General features: G+C 39.0%; 2 protein-coding genes and 1 pseudogene across 2 annotated transcripts; 2 read left to right on the forward strand and 1 right to left on the reverse strand.

Annotated features, from left to right (window-relative positions):
- Positions 1-708: 708 nt before the first annotated feature.
- Positions 709-3,182, forward strand: LOC145769330 (uncharacterized). The gene is made up of 2 exons (XM_082580931.1): positions 709-1,179; positions 1,266-3,182. Exons 1-2 carry the CDS (start codon positions 1,172-1,174, stop codon positions 2,788-2,790), a joined length of 1,533 nt encoding a protein of 510 aa, XP_082437057.1. The 5' UTR covers positions 709-1,171; the 3' UTR covers positions 2,791-3,182.
- Positions 3,183-5,976: 2,794 nt separating this feature from the next.
- LOC145769369 (transcription initiation factor TFIID subunit 10-like) lies at positions 5,977-8,462 on the forward strand. The gene is made up of 4 exons (XM_082580987.1): positions 5,977-6,115; positions 6,402-6,466; positions 6,692-6,814; positions 7,370-8,462. The coding sequence occupies exons 1-4, from the start codon at positions 5,999-6,001 to the stop codon at positions 7,449-7,451; spliced, it is 387 nt and encodes a 128-aa protein (XP_082437113.1). The 5' UTR covers positions 5,977-5,998; the 3' UTR covers positions 7,452-8,462.
- A 6,022-nt stretch (positions 8,463-14,484) lies between these two features.
- Positions 14,485-15,102, reverse strand: LOC145769242 (uncharacterized; annotated as a pseudogene).
- Positions 15,103-15,530: the final 428 nt, after the last annotated feature.

The following is a 15,530-nucleotide window of genomic DNA, read 5'->3' on the forward strand; positions in this document are numbered from 1 at the left end:
GATGCTGGCAAATGCTCTGTAAGTGAAAGATTTAATAGCTGATTAGACAAGTTTCTTAAAATGGTGGCAACAGGGAGGTTTGAACCAGTTGATTCGGGAGGTTTGAACCGGTGGCTCAAACCTCCCAGAAGAAAATAAGTTTTAGTAGCTTCTTCTGAAATAGTTTGCGGTCTGTAGTAGTCAATGTATTGTAAGTCTAGTGCTTTAGTATGCATTTGGCTACTTATAAATAGGCTATACAGTCTATGTTAACTGTAGTAATATTGCGAATTGCTTACACAGGGTATTCCTATTGGCCACAGTAAATTACAAGCATTAGTTGAATTTAAGTTTTTATTTCCATCACTATGCCTCGCAAACATGTTAGAACTACAAGCCACGCATCAGCCACTCGTGAGGAGATGTTGCTTGCTTTGGAGGAAATAAAGAATGGAATGTCGATCAGAGAAGTTGCCAAAAGAAGACATATTAACAGGACCACTTTAGGTCGCTATTACAAAGAGTGCAATCGTCCTGGATCTGATAATGGTAGACTCTCAGAAAACATTGGCTATAATAGAACGAAGGTAAAACGTCTGGTGTTTCCTTGGGAGTTGGAAAGTCTGCTCGCACAGCACATAAAAGACCTGGACGATAGATTTCACGGACTCACACGCACCAAATGCCGTGAGTTGGCTTTCAGTTTGGCTGACAAGAACAACATTCAGATGCCAAGTAACTGGGTGGTTTCTAAGATGGCAGGTTTGTTTTATTTTAAGCCTATGTTGTTTAAAAATTGAATGAGACTGTTCACCAGGCATTTAATTCAATAACATGATACGCTCTTCTGGTGTAAAATAAGCAAAACTATCACAAGGTGTTTTTAGTGATAATCTGCATTTATTTTCCGACGTTTCGTTAATCAGACACGATTAACTTGTTTATTAATTCTGTGTGGAAAATTGTGTACGGTAGCACATTGTAGATCACATTGGTTTGTTTTTTCGACATTACTCAACACACACCACCTCTCAATTCTTTCCCATAAACTTTTGCAGGAATTGACTGGTTTGAAGGTTTCAAGGAGAGACACCATCTGACATGTCGTAAACCAGAAGCGACGTCTTTAGGAAGAGCGACAGCTTTCAACAAAACAACTGTTGGGGAGTTTTTCGACAACCTTGGAAGAGTTATGGACAGGTCTCGTAACAATAGCCTAACATTGCTTTGTACTTAGCAATTCTTATGATCTGAAAAAGGCTTCATTGTATCGTTTTGTGTTTTAGGTACAACTTTGCTGCAAGTAGAATATACAACCTTGATGAAACAGGTGTCACAACCGTGCAAAGACCAAATCATATCGTGACAACGAAAGGAAAAAAACAAGTTGGTTCTGTGACATCTGCAGAGAGAGGAGAACTTGTAACAGTTGTATGTGCTGTCAGTGCTTCAGGTGTTGCCATTCCCCCCATGTTTATCTTTCCAAGAGTAAGATATAAGGAGGAATTTGTTAGACATGGACCAGCAGAATCCATTGGAGAAGGTACCAAATCTGGGTGGATTAACGAAGAAAAATTTTTGGTCTACTTGAAACATTTTGTGAAGCATAGTGGTTGTTCCCCCTCTCAACCTGTCCTCTTAATTCTCGACAACCATGAGTCTCACGTTTCTTGGGAGGCTGTGGAGTTTGCTGATAAAAGTGGCATTGAATTGCTGACTTTGCCTCCTCACACTTCTCACAAACTTCAACCGCTTGATAAATCAGTGTTTGGGCCATTTAAAGGCTATTACAACCAGGCTGTAGATGGATGGATGCGAACCTACAACAACAAAACTTTTCGGATTTATGACATTCCACAATGCGTTAAGGAGGCTTTTTTAAACGCTATGACGCCAAGGAACATCACTTCTGGCTTTGCCTCTACAGGAATATATCCTTTTAACAAAAGTATATTCACAGACACAGATTTTGCCCCATCACTTCTGAGTGATAGACCAAATCCCCAAACAAGTACCTCCCATCAACCTGAAGTGAATGAAGCTAATGTTATGGCCGCAGTTCCCAACACTATTGCTAACCGATCAACTGATAATGCTTATTTCTTTGAAGGTGCGACACATTTACCCGTATCTTCATTGCAAGATCTCGAGGAATATCACGCCTCAGAAAGCTTCATACCACCCAACGAAGTTATTCCATTACCATCAAGCAAAACCCCAAGAGTTCAACGCAAAAGGAAACGAGTAAAAAGTCGGGTTCTCACAGAGACTCCAGAAAAACAGGCAATAAAAATTCAGCACGAAGAAAGACGTGCAAAGCAGGAAAAATTGCTCAGAAGAAAACAAAAAATTATTAGACCAAAGCCAAAGAAACCCCCCACAAAACGTGTGCTAGCTCTTAATGAAAGCTCAAGTTCTGATGAGGATGATGCAGTTCCTTTGGACGATATGTCAGACACAGCATCAGAGAGTGGAAGTAGTGTAAATGAAGAGCAAAATCCCAAAGAACTTGCTGTAGGAGATTTTGTTGTTGTTAAATTTAATACCAAAGAGAACACACGTCATTACATTGGCAAGATAGATGACGTGGGCACAATCGACGAGGAGCCTGAAGCTCGCTTCTTGCAAAAGGTTCCATCTACAAATAAGAGTGGAAAGCCATCATTTACATTCAAAGAAAATGATGAAGGGTCTTTTCCACGAAGCGACATAGTAAAAGTTTTACCCAATCCACAAAAAGCGGGAGGAACTGCAAGAAGGGAGAGCCATTTTATATTCAATTGTTGCCTGAAAGAGTTCAATTTGGAATGATAACATATTGATGTTGACAATGCTTAATTACTCTTACGAGACAGTTGATTGACAGTTACTGGTCGTTGTTTGTGTTGCATGTTTTTTATTATTTTTGTACTTATACCGCTGTAAATGTTTGAGACATCTTTTTCATTGATTATTTGTGAAACAATGTGTATTTATCCAACTTTGAAAAGGTGGGTTAAATTACCCCAGTGTGGTTCAAATCACCCTTTTGAGTGGTTCAAATCACCCCAACCCAAGGGTGATTTGAACCACTTGAGAACTTTCTGAAAATACTTTATATTTTTCGTTGTAATAAATTTCATTTGCAAATTCACTTTGGGCTTGCTCAAGTACATCCTAGACTTGGATGTCATGCAAAAAAATTGCTGAAAAATTGAATCCTGAAGCAGACATTAGGAATATTGAGAAAAGTGGTTCAAACCACCCCACCCTCCCCTATTGTTTTGATATGATGGTCAGAAATAAAAACAACTGAACAGAACTGGCTTCTTTCCTGCTCCACTCCGGGTACAAAGTCTTTGACTTCAAACCCTGAGAACAACTCATAAATCACGATTTATCCCTTTCCCCTGGCATAAAAAGAAAAGCGAATTTTTGAATGAAAAAGTGACTGCTAGGAAAAGAAAACTTTAAAAGTAGACAAGTAGCCTACACAGAAATAACAACTGCGCCAACGTAAATATTTCCATGACAAAAGTATCAATTGCCAAAAAATTCAAACTCCCACCAAAATTAGTTTTTTTCTGGCTTTTTTATGTTTCATCGATTTTTGTCAAATTAATAAAAAGCCAACATAATTTTGGCTTTTTTGGCTTAATTTTATCTTTCCCGATTTTTTTTAGAAAAAAATTCAGTCAGCGTCAATCGGAGCAGTAATTTCTACCTTAGATTTGGTTGTAGTGTCCGACCGAATTGGTGATGCAAGCCGCGCCGCGCCGCGCCGCGTACGCGGCCGCTTTTGACTTTTTCGCCGCGTGCCGCGCCGCGCCGCGTGGAAGGTTGAAATGACAAAGCCGCGCCGCGCCGCTTGCCGCGTAAACTTTCAAGAAATTAATTTTTCGTAAACGTAAACTTTCAAGAAATTAAACTTTCGTAAACGTAAACTTTCAACGTTTCAAGAATCAGCTATGAAACTTCAAATTTAAATTGGAAACACGGATCAGTTATTTTTCCCTTCGGAAACCCTAAGATGGAAAGCTATGCAAATGCAAATTGCAAATGGCTTGCAGTTGACAGGGTTTTAGGGCTTGCTTGTCAGGGAAGCTGTACGAATGTTTTTGGTTAGTAGCCTAGCTGATAAGCTCAGTTACCAGGCTATAGGCCTAGCGCAACTACCGCATTATTTACTATATCAGTTAGCCCAGTGAGTTCAGGCTATAAGTTTTACTCTTGTGTGTGTAGTTCATATAGCCACTGGCATTATAATTGCATTATTGCTTACAAAAAGTGTTCAAAAGTCCTGATACTGGATCCAGGAACATTCTATTTGTCTTAGTTTGTATTATGTCTTAGAACTTAGATGCATTGCTGATAAGAGAATATGATCTGGTTAGCCTGGCCAATTAGTGCACAACTGTATTGGTACTAGGTTACCAGTTATATGCCATGGATGCTTTTTCCTACAATTGACTTTCTAAACAATAACTCGTTAAAATATTTTTTTTTAATTTTGTAATTTGCGGTGTGCGGTGCGGTGCAGTGTCAAAGTTCCAGATAAATTGCGGTGTGCGGTGCGGTGCGCGGATAGATGAGTCAGTTGCGGTGCGGTGTGCGGATAAAAATTTTGGGTTCGCTGCATCTCTAGACCGAATGTCGTTTTGAAGCCGAAACTAAAAAAATTTCTAGTTGCTTGTCTTTTCATTAACTATGTTTCTGCGTTGTCGCTAAAGTCAAAGTTCGGTAGGACACTATTTGGTTGTGCACTTTTTATATGTGTATGTTTAATGAATACTAATTGGCTTATTCTTGGTTTTTCAGCCATTTTTTACTGGCTTTTTTTAGGCTTTTTTTGTGACTAGGTCTGGCTTTTTTGGTGAAGACAGGTTGGCAACCTTGTCCGTATCATTTGTGGAAAGTTTTTTTCCCGAATTTCTGAGTTTTGTAGAATTTTCTCAGGGACAAGGTTTCTTAATTTTCAATTTTTTTTTTGACTTTTTTGCGAAATAATCATTAAGTGAAATCTTGAGGTACGGTAGACAGCAAAAATTAACGAATGTTGCACCAGTGTATGGCAATTAAAAACATGCAACCAAGGTTGTTTTTTGTTTGTCGTATCCAGGCTTACACCTGGTGGTTGAAGATTTAGATTATGTAAACGGGAAGGCAAGGAAGCCAATCTTCATAAGTGTCCTGCCAAAGACACAGCCGCATGCTCTTGAGCGGTGTCGAACCGGTGCTCATTCGATGGCCGTTCCAGGGCTCTCAGTTTCACCACTCGGTTATGCAGCCGACGAGGTGATTAATAGAGACAACCTAAAACAAGGCTGTGATTGTAAAGTTGACCAACAAAGATGAGAAATCAAAACTAGTTCAATGTTTCAACTGCAAATGTTTTTTTTCCAATAAATATTGAAAAACTGGTAGGCTAAAGATGAGTCCCACACTTGATCCAATCATCGGTGGATGAGAATATAAGGTTCTCATTACTGTAAGCCTTTGGCACTAACAAATTGTATGGTGGCCAGTTCCTTTCTCTTGGCCACCTTTCTTTCAGCAACTACGCCCACCAAATTTATTACACCTTGGGTAGAGGTGAGCAGTGTTTTTCAACTATCACCTGAAGCCAGGAGTCGACCCAAGATTGCATAACGAATATTTAATAGAACAAAAATGAGACATTTGAGCTCTATGAATGTCTGAAATAATTTACCACATACAGTCATACATCCACTTAGCTTGAACACATTCAAGGCTTGGCGACAGCATTCTTATATCATCATCGACATCAGATGCATGCATACGTGAATACTCTCCTTGTACCCGAGGCTCTGGAGTTAGATGAAAATTATGTGACTTTCTCTCCTCGGTTTATAACTGGCCGACTCTAGGCATGTCAAAATCCCCCCGACTCCACAAAACAGCATGTATTTGAAGCAACAGTGTGGAATGTGGATTTATGAAAACACAACCTTGTATGTTCGATGAAAGTATTTTAGAAAAATTCTACTCTTTTCTCTTAGAACTATAGGACTCTGTTGCCATGAATGGAATAAAAACTGAGAAAGATTTTCCGGTGAAGAACGAAGAAGAGCAAGCTCAACTGAGTGAACCCATGTTCAACAATCTGCTGCAGCAGCTTGAAGGGTACAGACCCACTGTGAGTATGGATTTTATGCGAATGTTTGCTTTGTTTTCAGTTTTATAAATATCTTGTCTACCTTGTTGCAAGAACATAAATGCCATGTTCAAAATTTAATATATATATACGAAGACCTTCGACATTTGTAGTTTTCGAAGAACATTTGGTGACTTTACATATCTTTTGTTCTTGAAGAACTTGGCTATTACCTGTGTGGTGTGGTGTCGGCATTTATATGGTTAATAAAGCAATGCAATGACCTCGTGTCTTGATCATGGACTTTGTAACAATCTTTCTTGGATAGATTCCTGATGCTGTTGCTGAGTATTACCTGAACAAATCTGGCGTGAACACGGAGGATGGAAGAATGTGAGTTGGCGGTGAATCTTTTCAAGTAATGATTTCAGTTTTTATCAAATTGTATCTCGGCATGAAAATGAATTCTATTTCAACATGGATCTTCCAAATTAGAAAGTGCCATAAATTTGTGGCTTAATGCATGAGATGCTGCATGATATCAGTTTGGATCAGTTGCACTTTTAATCCCCACCGTATGTACACCATTGGTGATGTCACAATCGATATCAATTGCAGAGTTCGCTTGATTGCTCTCGCTGCTCAGAAGTTTGTCTCTGACGTCGTCAACGACTCAATGCAGATGAACAAGATGAAGGGATCAGCTCCCACATCCCGATCCAGCAAGTCGAAGGACAAGAGGTTGGTGGGTTTGAGTCAGCTCCTGGACTCGTTACCAAATTGACGTCATCCTTAGAAAGAGCCGACTTGGGATGGAGCATGCTGTAGACATGGCTTGCTGTATCCCAAGTTAAGAGCTTATGTTAGTCTCATGAATGTTGTCCAGATTCTAGGGGGTTATGTGAAGTTTAAGCATTTTTTTCATGGGATCTTGAAATGTAATTTATATTGTAATTATTTTTTTGCACCCAGACATACAAAACAAAGTAACTTCAAACTGTTTAGCATTCTTTATGTACCTACTTGAAAAAATGCTTTAAATTGGTTAGTTGGTGCTGCTTTTGAATCTTTGCTTCTTCCTTTTGTTATGAAAACGTTTCTTCTGCTGAACGTGCAGCCAGATCTTTGTGCACTGTTCCACTGCAGTTGTTAGTTATTCAGTTATCTTAAGCTAGGGGCTGGTGGTAGGTGGACTTTAATTTGTGCTTGTTTATATTTTGCATGTTAGTTGGTTATTATTATGATGAAATGATGTTCATTTTAACTTCATGTTTATTGCAATCTGCTTGGATTCAGGCTTCTCCTCACAATGGATGATCTCGCTCCTGTGTTGGCTGAGAAGGGAATCAAGGTGAAGAAGCCACTCTACTACACATGAGCTCATCCATTTTTACGTCACCGGTCGTCATAACGATGGAGGCGAAATGTCGCAATGTTTAAAGCCCCTCAAATATTTTATTGTTTTTATCATGAAGAGCTCCATCTAGCGGCTCATACTGAGCCAACCTCACTGAGGTTCTCACAGAGTTGCCCTTTTTTTGCTGTTGCAACCCCCTTCACATCTTGCTCAAGTGCGCCACTAAGTGCACTTGACGCAGAATTTTCAATCGTTTGGGCCACATGGTGGAACTAATGTGCCTGTTTGAGCAATGTTGCACTTCGGAATTGGCAAACAAAATATCAGTTGGTGCAAAAGTACATCAAGTGTCATCGTTCAGAAAAAGTTTGATTTCATTGGCAACTACTGTGTGTGTGCTGCAATGTGATTCTCATTCTTTATCCTCTGCCACCATGGTGTGGACATTCTCTGATGCGACTTGTTTTTGCAACTTTTTGAATGTTGCATTCCCGCCTGGAAGGTCACATGACCGACCACAGTCTATGTTCTGTTGATTGTTGTTGAAAACAAATTGGTTGTCATGGTAGCATATTGTGATGCTTCAAAATGTTGGTTTCAACTCGTCGGATGAATCCACCCTGCTGCATCAGCCTGGAGGGGTTGCAACCAGTGACATCGCCAGAGAGAAAATGTTGAGGGGCTGAAGCAACTGTTGGGGCAAACATCATTAAACATGGCATTGTGATGTTATTAAACGTAATAACATTAAAACAATTGTTTGGGGAGGAGGGGGCGATTGCCCTCCCAAGCCCCCCACATGGCTACGTACCTGGTTGTAACCCTTTATCCTCTTGTTGGTTCATCGAAGGGAGGTTGGAATCGCGAACTGCTGCAGGTTCGGCTTAAACTTTATGACGTAATAATGTGTATTTTCACCACAAGTTGTTTGTGGCCGTATAAACATCGTTGAAATACATTTCTATTTTGTTTCAACATTATTTGACGTTTCATCTCCATCAAAGAGCAACATAAAAGTTTCCGGCATGTCATTTTGTCAAAATCTCGATACTCGAAGCTTCAATCGCTTTGTCCTACTTTTATAGCGTATGACGTCACAGTAAGCTGGAAATTTGGAATTTGAGTTTTGTCGCAAACCTCGTCAGATCAGGTTTCAATGGCCACTTTGAAAACTGAAATTGTGAAACAGGTCTCACGTCGCAAGAGTTTCTATTAACCTGCCCTGCAGCAGTGGCTCATGTGACTCGCGTCGTGTTGGCGCAAGCGAGGCGTCTTGCGCTCAAACAGAACGCTCAACGTGTGCAATCGAAATGCAACAGCCCTGACAGAAAAATCCGTCGTTTTTACATTGTGCAGTCATCTTGAACGTCTCAGACGTTGAATCAATGAAAAAGTGATGAGTTTTGCTGTCTGGGAAAGTTCCATTAGTGAGCTCGCCCTTTCGGGTAATGAGTAGGCTACACGCGAAGTTGCATCTTGGTAGAAACTTAATTTTACAACTTTATGCTTCTTTTTAAGCAAAGGAGTGTGAAGTATAATTCGTCTCCAAAACAAAGATTTTTTCGTCTGATTCTCAAAACAATTCACAGCATGTCATTTTTTACAATTATGATTTTTGACTTGACCCATTCTTGAAATTATCTTCAAACCAGTGGCGCCGCCAGACCTTCAACATTGGGGAGGCAAAATATTGACAGTGCAAGACAGTAGCGTAGTCAGGAATTTTGAAAGGGGGGGTGTTGACGGCCGGCGGGCGAAGCCCGATGGCGTGTTCGCCGAAGGCGACACTTAGCGGCGGGGTGGTCTGGGGGGCCTCCCCTAACAATTTTAAAAAATTACTTTCAGTTTGGTGCATTCTGAGAGCATTCTCAACAAAATTGTGGGTATGAATATTTCTGTAAAATGGTGCTGTCCGGTGGCATAGCAAAAGGATAAAATCATGTTTTCTTTGGCATTTTTCGGAAATAAAGCTAAGTCTCTATGTTTTCTTGTTGCTAATTCCTGGCTGAGATATTCGAATGTTTGATATTGGCAAAACTCGCTCTTTTAATGCAGTTTCATTTAGAATTAGGCAAACTTTGTTTTAGAGACATGGGTTGATTGCTTTTTTTGCGAGAATATTACAGTTTTTAAGTTAATTATTATTACAGTATTAACAAGCTTCACTGAGTAAAAACAAGTTTCACTGAAAATAAAAATAATCAATTAAAAAGCCTACCTCAGCCAGCTAAATCTGCTGATTTTACATCGATTCAACGTTGTAGGGCGTTGAATCGAGGTAAAAAATGCACAATCTTGCTCGCGAGGACGCAAATCTTTCAATTTAAAGGCAATAAGCAATGCAATATCCTTAGAAAAGAAGAATGAGAAGATAATTTTACTACAAGTAAAACGTATTTTAACGTCTAATAAACGCAGGAACATGTTGACTTTAGTTGCATTATTTCGTCATACTGCAGTTTTTGCATCTTAATACGTATTAATATAATTGTTCGCTCATTGTGTGTTTTAAACTTTATCGTCCTTATATTGCGCATGAAATCTTCGTGGATAGGATAAAGAAACATTAAGAATAAAAAATCATTTAACACTGGTGGACAAAATTGCAGTTTAATAGAATAAACTTTAACTAATATTAACACTTAACAGGACTATAACATATACCAAGCTGTTGAAAACTCGACAGGGAAAGCAAAATGTGGCATCCTTAGCTTCTGAATACTCCAGTCAGAGATAGTCATCAAACCACTGGTTACTTACTGCATTGGCAGGAGAAGTACGTGAAAAGAATCACAAAATCGTAATAATAACAGCAGCAAGAAGAGCAAGTGTAAAATAAAAGAGAAAGCTTTTACCTCCCCCCCCCCCTTGCAACTTGAGTTGACTTCAGGTTGGGATCGAAATATTAAAAAAATAATAAAAATATGTAATAATATAAAAAAAAATTAAAAAGATGATGCCCAAGACATTGGGGGGCAGCTGCCCCGCCTGCCCCCCCTCTGCCGGCGCCACTGCTTCAAACCCCTAAAATTATTGACAGCCATTGTCGACAGCTTCCTGTTATTGCATCTCAAGAGCGCACTTTCGCGTTTGCATCAAAACACGTCGTTTTCTTGCAATCACAAACTTTCTTTGAAGGTTATTGCGACCACATTTCCTATCAATTCTATGAATGAATCCGGAATTGACTTTAAGAACATCGTTTCCTTCAATCAAATTTACTCATTAGGCGGCAATTAGCAGAACACAACAACAGAAACTTCTATATTATTACTAGCTGGTCATTTTAAAGATGGAGTGCATAGTATTGTTTCGTCGTGTGGCTGCACTCATGATTATTGTTCTTTGATCAAGTTGGCAACAAAACTAATGAAATTTGCAGAACTGAACAATTTTGCGAGTGTCATTGTTCGAGACTGACAACTTGAAGTAAGAGAAAGCGCGATCGGTATCATGCTGGAAGTTTTTGTTTGATCGTGACCTGGAATCGAACCCACGTCTATGAAAGCAGTTACATCTCAACTTGGTCATTGTGATCCCGGATGTGATAGTTGCCGACTCGCCCTTGTGACGTATCTCCATTGCTTTCACTGATTACAAACGCGCTTTCTTGTTCCAAAAAGTTGATTTGAAAGTGGATGGCAGATCGTCAGGACAGGAATTGAAGGAGTGCTTGTAATGTAGAGTAGCAAAAGTTATCAACAAGTGTTTTAGGTAGAAACTTTCAATTAATAGCAAGCTAATATTGGAAGTTGAACAGCCTGCAGCTAAGCATGACCGTGAGCCTTCAAATCCAATCGTAATATAGAATGTGATTGTACATCAGCCATATAAATACAAAATTTCTTTGGCGCTTCTGGTGTCTGTAGCTAAACTAGGCTATAATAAATATTGCACATGATTTCTTGTATTGGCTTACGCCTAGTGGCAGAATAGCTTAGGTTCGGTGAAAGGCGTAAAAGTTAATCTTCTTGTCCACCTTTAAGATCGTCATTAGTGTTTTGCACCCTTGCTAAGGTCAGCAGCGTGCTTTTAAGCGGTGTCGAACCGGCGCTTTTTGGGAGCGTAGCATCAGGTTCTGAGCACTAGGCTAAGCAACCGATAAGAACCAGTTTTTGCTCTAATTACCCAGTAACTCAGGGGTGGCCCGAGAAGTATTTTTCGAAATGACTTATATTTTCAACTATGTAATTTATGGCGAACATTTTGTCTTTAAAAACAAGATGCTCTGCACAGGATTTTGCCGAGTTCAACCATAAAGCAAGAGCATGCGCGATGCTCTGGGCTGCGGCCGTGTGAGTAGCCTAACACACGATGAAGAAGACTGTTCAAGTTAATTTTATTGCATCTGCTACATCATCTATTACAATCCACATTGTTACGTTTACATTCTTTCCACACAACCGTACTTGTGCTTCAAGAGTCAGTCAGTAATATTTCTTGCTTCAAGGGAGAAGTTCAAAGACTTTCCATTGCTAGAATTTTACAACAAATTTGTCTCTAAAGAAAAATATCAAAGGATTGGCAGTTTTTGTGACCTCATTATTCGGCAGCACTTTACTTACGCGAGCAAGTTTTTTTTTCCCGGAGCCATGTCAAATCCATTGTGAGATCACTAACTTCTGACAGCCATATGAAAACTAGCTTTGCTTTGCAACATCGTCCATCTCACCCAGGCTTGCCAGATTGGCCCTTTTTTAGAGGTAGTTGGCCCCAAAAAAATTGTTTGGCCCCTTGGCCCTTTGTTTTCAATATTTGGCTCTTTTTGGAAGCAGTTGGCACATAGGCTACTATCAAACTAGCTATTTAAATAAATGTCTTTCGGAAATTCAGACTGAAAAAAGGTTATTATGATTTTTTAGACAGTGTTTAGCTGACAATGTTTATGCCAATGCCAAAGATTCAAGTGGAAACACTGTAGAAGATGAAGATTTGGAATTGTTCTTGTAGAATGTAGACTGTGTTGTTGTAATTGTAACGTTCTTATGTTTTATTAGCAACGTTATTAACATTATTGAACAATTTGGCTCTTTTTTACCCAGTTTGGCCCTTTTTTCGACATTGTTTGGCTCTTTTTCTCAAAAGCTGTCTGACAACCCTGATCTCACCGCATATTGCCTAACTTGTTAGAGAAAAACAGTGCCAAACTTCACATTGAAATGTCGACGTGTTTAAACACCTTAATTGTTGACTTTACTATGTCTTGGTATGTTTATTGTTCTTATAATTGTAAGAGGATGATACACATTTCTAAGATTAGAATTTTGGTGGGAGGGTTTTAATTAGAAATTATAAGACAGCCATAGGCTATCTAAGAATATAAATTAGCAGTAAACACTCTTGGCCCGCGCAAATGGCGCAATCATTTGTAAACTGCAAGTAGCCCTTTGGCCAAAAAAGTTGAACATCCCTGCAGTAATTCGTCATCATTTCCAACACCTTGAGATATCCAAAAATAATAATCACCAGAAAAGTACCAGTACATCTTTCAGTGGCCCTAAACTTTTTCGAAACTTATCTTAAATCTAGGCAGCAACTATAATTATATCTTCTTAAATTTGTAACTTTGTAAGCAGGCACACTTTTGCTTCGTACAAGAACTCCAATTTTATGGCTGTATTTGCAGCTTTCAGTTTTCAATAAATGCCTGTATAGTAGCCTATAGGCTGCAGTTTTTGTAACTTATCACCGATCGTACGAAAAACCACTTGAGGCAGGGACTTTTTATAGCTAGACTAGGGTTACCATATTTGAAAAAGCAAAATTCCGGACAGTGCATGACTATTTTCATGAGACCATATATATGCGCTACCGAAATGCTAAAGCTACAAAAGTTGTACGATACTCATGCTAAAGCGCCAGCTACCGAAATGAAAAGTATTGTCTTCTGTCACGAGCAGAATCTCACACCAGGCAGGGTAAGCACTCTCTAAATATAGCTACGGACAGTCACTGAAAAAAATCTCAACTTCAGAGTGAAAAATAATAATGAGAATTAGGTTGTGCTGAAAAAGGAAGAACAGCAATTACAGTACATGCTTAAAACATATTAAAGACACGCTTGTAAGTCAAGTCACTACAAATTTACTCTTCTGACCATGCATATTTTTCTGAAGATCTAATTCTCTTCAATAGGGCCTTGTGTGATTTCAAAAATGACAAAAATTCACTACAGCACATATCTTTGAAATTATATTGAAGAGTCAATATGCCTTTCATCGTCGCAACGCTCAACTTGTCTCTTTCTTTAGTCCACTGACTTTGCATCAGTGAAAAGACTCTCTCTACATTGGCATTGTGGGATGTAACAGCAAAGAAAAACTGTACAATCCTTAAAAATTCTGAGTGGCATGTGATGTTCGTAGACTGATCGAAATATTTGCACCATTTCTTATGCGTTGGCAATTTAATAAATTCTTCGTCCTGTAGGTAACTTTCCACAAACTGCTTCAAGTTACAGATTTGGTCAAAGCACTTTGCATCGTCCACATCAACCTCTTTACCAATCAGATATCCAAGGCAAGGCTCTACATCCTTCCAACTTGGTATCTCGTTCAAGGTCATCCATTTGAAACAAGCAAACTTTTCCATTGGTTTCATCCATTTGCACAGGTACCGTAGGCTACTCTAAGCATCTCTCATAGAGGTTTGCAACTTCGTAAAGAAAATTGTTGCATTCATGTTCATATCCCTCTTCTCTTTTTTCAACTAAAAGCCTTTTAACTTTCAAGAACATAAAGTTTTCATTCTTCCTTTCCACAAGTATCTTATAAACCAGCTCCAAATTTTCTAGCACTTCTGCAACGGAATTGTTTTCTCTCTCAACTACTTGAATACGTCCATGAAACACGGACATTTGTGAGTGCATATGCCAAAGGTATAACTCGCTCATTTCATTCTCAAAGAACCGTTTAATAACTATTGGTGGATGTTCTTGTGACCAAAAGTAGGACTTCAGGGGTGAAAACATTTCTAACAATCTTGAAATTCCAGGAAACAAGGAGAGCCAGCGAGTCTTGCTATGAGAGAGAAGTATTGCAAATTTACAGTAGGCCTATTCTTTCAGTTGTTCAGTTGTAATTGTGTAAATAGAAAAATATTGATATATCTTATTGATATTATTTTCAATATCGATGTTTATTCTTTCAGCCCCATGATGGATACAATTGTTCAAAACGTGTGCTAAACAGCCAACCCCAATCAATGATGGGTTTAACATTTTCTTTAACTTTGCAAACACATTGTTTCCTTGCTCATTACGCCGAAGTCCTCCAAACATAGTATTGCAGTTGTCTCCTGTAAATGCCACACATTTTTTCAAAAGCATCCTTTTTTCAAAGATCTTTTACATAAGTGGCTATTGTGTCGGCTGTCTCGTTTGCCTTGTTTGTAAACTCAATCAATTTTGGTTGCAAACCACCTTTCCTCCAGTCAAAATATTGAATAATTACAGGAAATACTGTACTTTCAGTTCATTGTGATTGCTGCCATCTGTTGCAACGCCAAAATACGCGATATCGTTTTCTTCAAAACTTTTCAGAACAGCATCAATAGAATATTGCGCAAGCACGCTGGTAACAACTTTTTCTGTCTTTGTGCGGCCACTACTAAACTTCTTCGCTACATTAGAATCAGGAAAAATCTTTTTAAGTAAAGCAGATGTACAGTCCATGGACAAAAAGCTATGATGATGCTTAACAGCGTGAAATGCAAGAGTGCCTTCTCGAGATGCCATGACAGCACGAGAAAATGCAAGAGTGCCTTCTCGAGATGCCATGACAGCACGAGAAAATGCAAGAGTGCCATCATAAAATTCCGGACATTTGAGCATTTTTTTAAATTCCTCCCGGACGCAAAATTTAACCCTAAATTCCGGACATGTCCGGAATTTTCCGGACGGTATGGCAACCCTAAGCTAGACCATAGAGGTAAGCATGGAATGGAGTTTGGCCGATTTTCAGAAATGGAGTGGATTTGGAGTTTGGTACAGCAACTTTGCATTTTATGAAATATAGTTTAAAAGCAACTTTTCATACGAAAGGAAAAGAAAAGCTTTCATTGTCGAATTTGAGAAATAAGACGAAGATATTTGCGACAAAA

The sequence above is a fragment of the Aplidium turbinatum genome, chromosome 4 (assembly GCF_918807975.1).
Source record: "Aplidium turbinatum chromosome 4, kaAplTurb1.1, whole genome shotgun sequence".
Classification (NCBI taxonomy): Eukaryota; Metazoa; Chordata; class Ascidiacea; order Aplousobranchia; family Polyclinidae; genus Aplidium; species Aplidium turbinatum.

Bases quoted from the DNA above. Each gene is read 5' to 3' on its own strand.
- LOC145769369 (XM_082580987.1), top strand. From the start codon at position 5,999: ATGAATGGAATAAAAACTGAGAAAGATTTTCCGGTGAAGAACGAAGAA. The intron at 6,116-6,401 runs GTGAGTATGGAT...TTTCTTGGATAG, and splicing joins TTGAAGGGTACAGACCCACT to ATTCCTGATGCTGTTGCTGA. The intron at 6,467-6,691 runs GTGAGTTGGCGG...TATCAATTGCAG, and splicing joins AACACGGAGGATGGAAGAAT to AGTTCGCTTGATTGCTCTCG.